Consider the following 6,000-nt stretch of genomic DNA (forward strand, 5'->3'; position numbering starts at 1 on the left):
CTCCTTTAATCGAAGTCGTAAAAACTTGGAATGTTTCTCGACAAACTCACATACGAATAACTCGCGACGTACCAATTCAATTTATTTTTTCGACACTAGCTGTGAATCTTCCCGATGAGATGGACGGATAAATGGATGTACGTGGTCCATACAGTTCTCTCGAGCATCCGAGGATGCGTCAAGGACTCGCGCTCTCTTCTCGAATCCTCGAACACGTTGGTCGGACTACGAGGCTCGATATTTTTTTCCTTCTCTCTTTTCCTTGTCTCTTTCCTTTCGTTTATTTCGTCCTTCGTACGTTCTTTTTTTTTTTATTCTCTCCACCGTACACGATTGTGCCCCTCGAGCGGTCACTCTAAGTACTCGAAGACCTCTTCACAATCTGGAAATATACTTTCATCTTCGGGGAATTTTACAGATGAACAGGACGTCACGTATCGACGAGAATAAAGCCAAAGCCAAGATACTTGGCCTTGGCCTTTGAAATAAGATATGAAAAAGTTTTCTCAATCTTTCGAAATTTTGACATTTAGATTAAAAAATAAATTGAAAGCGCGATTATTTGATGTATGATTTTGTCGCTGTTATATTCAATTATAAGATGACTACATCTTCTTCGTTAATTGTAGAAAAACTAGCCTCATTAATATATTATAATTATGGATATGCAGATTCAAATTTTTGTTATTCACTTGCTTTCATTATTTTCTTTTTCGCAAAGTGAAATTACTGTTTATTTACTGAAAATTAAACGTTTGCTGACGTGTTGTTTTCCATCGCACAAACACGCACATTTCTATTTTATCACCATCGTATTTTTAACGCTTTTAGCTTCTTTCTTCAATCTTCTTTTTGCAGCATTTATTCTGACTATAGACTTTGTGCTTTTTTTCTCGTCACCATTTTCGTTTCTCTTCTCGGCTCTTTCACTATATATACTCTCCACTAGCTCAACTTTTGCTTTTGCTTTTAGTTTTAGCGGACTTTCCCGAGACTGCGTTAAGATTCGTTGAAGCATCTTTCGGAAGTACCTCGTTTTGCCCCCTTGTTGCCCTTTTTCCGTGGCTTCTTATGAGAACCTTCAACGCGCGTTCTCCGAAACTTCCATTCAGTCTTCACCGCTACGTTCTATGCTTTGGCCCTTTAGTGCCTTGATTCAGGTAAAACGCGTTTCACCGCTGCGTCTTTTTTCCAGCTGCTCACCCTTGCTGCTCGTTGCGAAAATCTTTATGGCGCTTTGGAGCTACCGCCTTCGCAGTTTATTCGCTATCGAGATCCATGCCGCTGCATTCTTCGGATTTTCCACCCTCACCGCCGCCTTCACCGTCGGTCTTTTTACAACCGCAGTATCAGGACCCGCGTCTTTTTCTCCTCCCAGGGGTTACGGCGAACGTTTCGCGGAACTCTTTAACGACCAGAAAGCGGCGAGCTTCGTTGATTTCGCCGATGTTATTACTTTGCGCGCGCGTACGAGCCACCAGGTGGGAAAGTCTGCATTCAAATTATCGTCACTCTCGCACCCCTGCAGACTGGAAACGGGCGAAGAAATATGATGTTATCGGTTATCGTTTCCGCCCAAGCTACCCCGGAATTTCTTGCTCGCGATATTTTAATCTTCGAGTTTAAATTTATAATTAAAAGCCTCGAAGAAAAATCTGATATTTTTTATTTTCATCGAAAAATGTCGAGAAAGATAAATATTTTTACGATTTTTATGTGCATAATCATAATCATTGATATATTATAACAAGAAAAATATGTAATTATATGTAATATATTTCTTAATAATTTGGTTTTAGATGGAAGATGAGGGCAATCATGGCAACGACGACACCAGATGCTTCATCTTATCAACATTGGCTGCATTGCAGTGGTCAAGAGTCACATGCGTTCTTTGTCGCGCTGCTATGCTGGTCTTTGATAGGTATCCGTTGGTGGACGGAACGTTCTTCTTGTCACCCAGACAACATTCGCCCGCTTGTGCTGAGGTATGTGTGTGTTTCACTTCCGATTTTCACAAATTTTCTATAAATGTGGAATTTTTCGTTGAAAAGATAAATGTTCAAAAGAAATTATATAAAAATGTTAATAAATCATTTATTGAGGGATTTAAATTTTTAGCTTCCTATTAAAAAGAAATTTAATATTTCGTTCTATTTTTAAGTGCTCGAAAAATTAGTAGTGTTTTAATTAACAAAATGTTAATTGAATCTGTTTTGTTGAATATCTCTCTCAAAAATTATTTTTCTCTTATCAGCAGATCAATAGCAGATGCATCTATCCATATCGAGAAGAAATATATTTTTTCTAATTATTTATTAGCAATTAATTGATCGATTATAAATTTAGTTGGCAAAATTTTGCGAGAAAAATGACTAAAGTCGTTATCGTCGTCGATTTATTTTTTGTCGTGCTTCTGGTCCGCGATCTAACCGCAACATGCTGCATATGGTGTTGTAAGATTACGATGGCACGTCCGGTTCTTTGGTGTTTCGTTCCAGGTGAAGGTCGAAGGTCGCACACAATTTTTGTCAGCCGTGTGCATGAGTTGTCTGGAGGGCAGCGGCGGGCAGCCTGTACGTTGTCGTTTCTGTACCCAACCGTGGGATGGCTCGAGCCTGGTCCTCGGTACCATGTACAGTTACGATATCTTCGCTGCCATGCCCTGTTGCAGCGAGCGACTCAAGGTAAGTCCCGAATTCGTGACCGGTCGATCCGATCAAACCTTGACCCTTCAACTCACGAGTGTTGATATATCGCTGCGTACGACGATACACTCTCGCATTCGGTTGCAAGAAATTTTAAAATCTTTGACAGTATAATACTTTGTTTTATCCGTAAAATTATAAAGTAAAAATTAAGAATCGAATTTGCAAACGTATCTATATTTCTTGACTTGATATTGATGCAGACAAGATTATACTGAAATTTGTTACTTAATCTTTTTTCGAATTCTCTTCATCCATCAAGTCGTTAATTTAACGAATTTATTTATCCGCTAAAACTGTTGAAATGAGCCGCGCAGCGTAAAGTTATTTGAAACGTGCGATACGAAATTAAATGATCAAAGTTTTCCAATTCTATCGCTGGCTCGTAGCCCCCTCGATGGAGACGCTTCGCGAAATGAACGCACCGAATTGTTCCATTTTCATTCCAGTGCAACAGCTGCCAGAAACCCCTGATCTACCCTCATCAGCGACTGAACTTCTACTCGGACTACAGCCGCGTCTTCGCCTGCCCACATTGCAGGGCGGTCGACGCACACTTCGTAAAGCCGCTCTCGGCCTGCTTCACCCGCGAGCAATTTCAGCTCTACAGCCAGTGGCCGTAACCATTAGAGAACTTAGCGAACCGCCGCCGTTTGCGCACCGCGGCCGATCTGCGTCCCCTCTTCTACAGATCGATCTCTCTGTTCCGGACGACCGTGCTCTAGAATCCTCCCTTCGATTCCGTAGGAGACTTTTGACAGTGGAGAACGCACTCGGGGGCCGCGATCTTTCCTTAGAGCGTTTCGTCGACCGGATCCACCGATATATTATTATTAATTTTATGTATTATTATTAATTTGTTAGAGAGACTCTTTCGTTTCGGTCGATATAGCTGGCTACTTTTTTCTCTTGTAATCTCGTAGGAATTTTTCTTTTTAATACCATCAGAATTGGTCGACGAGCCAATGGCTGTTGTCAAGGACAGGCTTCTAGTGTTTTTAATTTGTATCTTGCGGTAGCAAACGAAGATGATGGTACGTGCGAGCCCCTTGGCGCGTTCCCGTATCGCTAATGAAGTTTAAGATGTTTCTTTTTAATATCGATTATGTAGGTTTGTCTAGATTGATACTTTTTTTTTTAAACGGGGGACGTCGAATTTCCTGGCACTCGCCGACATTTCGATGATTCGCGGCGAGCTTGCAAAACTAGTGCATTTTTCTGTATGTTACTTTTTAAGTTTTTAAGCATTTATCGTGAGACTTGAAAATGTGAGTGGCAATTTATAATTTTTTTTTTAATATACACGACGATTGTCATTGTGAGCATATTTCTTTGATATAGATTTTTAATTAGCAAAATTTTTTGTTGACAAGATCTGTGTGATATCGGAAGAGTTACACATAATTTGACTAGCAAAGCAAATTCTTAGTCCATGTCTTATGATTTCGAAAATTTCCTACGACAGCTTCGCCGTCTCCCGTTTTATAGTTGAATTGCTTTAAAGAAAATTAAATGCAAAAAATAAATTTAGGCGAAGATTAACAATATTAGATGCGAAAAATAGGTCGATTCTCTTTATTATAAAACGTCGTGTATAGAGATAAAAAAGGCTATTCTTTCTAGGAAAGATTGAAAGGGGAAGAAAAAAAAGAAATAACTATCGTTTGTTACTTAGATAAATCGAGAACGTTGTTTTTTTTTACATTTTATTAGTTTATACATTTATGGCGGCCATGTTGATTTGGTTTAAGAATCTGTGACTCATTCGATGGGTTTCAACGTTGATTCGGTCGGGCGTGCGTCGCGACTTTCCGCGATTCGAGACCGGGAACGTTACCAAAAGACGGATGAAATTCATCGATTTGTCGCGCGCCAGTCGTAAAATAGAGTAAATCATCAGAAGAGGAAACCAATCGTTCGAGACGGACTTCCGCTCTCTCGCTGTGTACACACGGTTTTCCCGTCTAGACGAAAGCGAACGTTCCTGGGTTCCGTCGTCGATCACTCGATCGAGTATCGAACGATTCTCTCGGCAAGTCGTGATCGCTCGGAGTAGCCCCAGTGTATATAACATATTAAGTGGGAGAGAAGCAAGTGTTTGAAGAGGAAGAGAACCTTCTTTTTTTCCCGGCGATGCTGGTCGTTGCTGTCCAACAATAGCGGCCGTCCCACAAACAGACCGCCCACCGTTCTCAAGGTAGTATAGTCGATCGTGTACCTTTTTTACGTTACTACGATTTAAAAAAATATACTTAATCCATACGGCCCGGGAGAGAGAAGTATATTTAGGAGATAATGTAATGCCCCGTGTGCGAAGCGTAAAGCGAATAATGAAGATGATGAAGATCGCGAAGCTGCGCGACTACTTTGACTCGCCTTTATAATCTGTGGGTTTTCATTATATGCATTTAAGAAAAAAAAATTATTTTATAAGTGTAATAATTTTCTACATATACATGTGTAATTTATTTGTAAGATTAATGTATTTTTTTAATGCGAGCAATACATAATTCTTTTTTTTTTATTAATTTAACACTATATGAATTATGGAGAAGAATGTACGTTCGAATTTTATTTTATCGCATCGCGCTATCAGTGTCGGATGCGCACAAAAGTATTTTGTTAAATTTTCAAAAGAAGTTATTAGACACTCATTTCTTTTCATATACAATTTTTAATTACATAATGTTCAAAAGAATTCATTTTTAAATTATATTATCAAAAGTACAAATTTTTTTTTTATATTACAATGATATCAAAAAACATCGATTTTAGGTAGTCGTGCAGCTTCTCTCATGATTCATGCAAAATTGAAAATGAGTGAGATGAAAAAACAGAAGGGGAGGGGAAGGGAATGAAAAGCGGAAAAAAAAGAAAAAAAAAGAAAGGAACATAGGCACGTAGGAGAACGCGCGATTAACAGCGCCTTTAATAGGATGCGAAATATCGATGCGAAAAGCTTCCTTGGATAGCCAGCTAATAGTGAGACGGACAGCGCGTTTTCTGAGTGCGAATTAAACTCCCGCGTTATTAATTAATTTCTCGCGCGTTTAGTGCCGGAGACAAGGACGATCGCGTCTGAGTCCTTCTTCTCCGATCATTTCGTCTCGATTGTACGTTTTCTCAGAGTGCCAAATGAGCAATTGCCAAGCAAGCAGCGTTTTTAACATTCTTTCATCCTTTTTCAAGTTTCGCTTGTAATTTTTATATTATTATTCTTTATCCAATTCGTTACTTTTTGGCAACGCAAATTATAAACGCAGTACGCCTGGTCGATCGACGGCTGAAGGAA

The 6,000-nt window shown here is 39.4% G+C and overlaps 1 protein-coding gene across 2 annotated transcripts in view; it reads left to right on the top strand.

Moving 5' to 3' along the window:
* LOC105258730 (headcase protein) overlaps window positions 1-5,356 on the top strand; it is a 146,264-nt gene extending 140,908 nt beyond the window's left edge. For both annotated transcript variants that reach the window (XM_025412135.1, XM_025412136.1), the window contains exons 3-5: window positions 1,800-1,988; window positions 2,502-2,687; window positions 3,158-5,356. In XM_025412135.1, the coding sequence (XP_025267920.1) occupies window positions 1,800-1,988; window positions 2,502-2,687; window positions 3,158-3,331 (549 nt within the window). In that variant the 3' untranslated portion in view covers window positions 3,332-5,356. The remainder of the gene's footprint in view (window positions 1-1,799; window positions 1,989-2,501; window positions 2,688-3,157) is intronic.
* The last annotated feature ends 644 nt before the right edge of the window (window positions 5,357-6,000 follow it).

This window comes from Camponotus floridanus, unplaced genomic scaffold (assembly GCF_003227725.1).
Source record: "Camponotus floridanus strain SB8 unplaced genomic scaffold, Cflo_v7.5 scaffold48, whole genome shotgun sequence".
NCBI lineage: Eukaryota > Metazoa > Arthropoda > Insecta > Hymenoptera > Formicidae > Camponotus > Camponotus floridanus.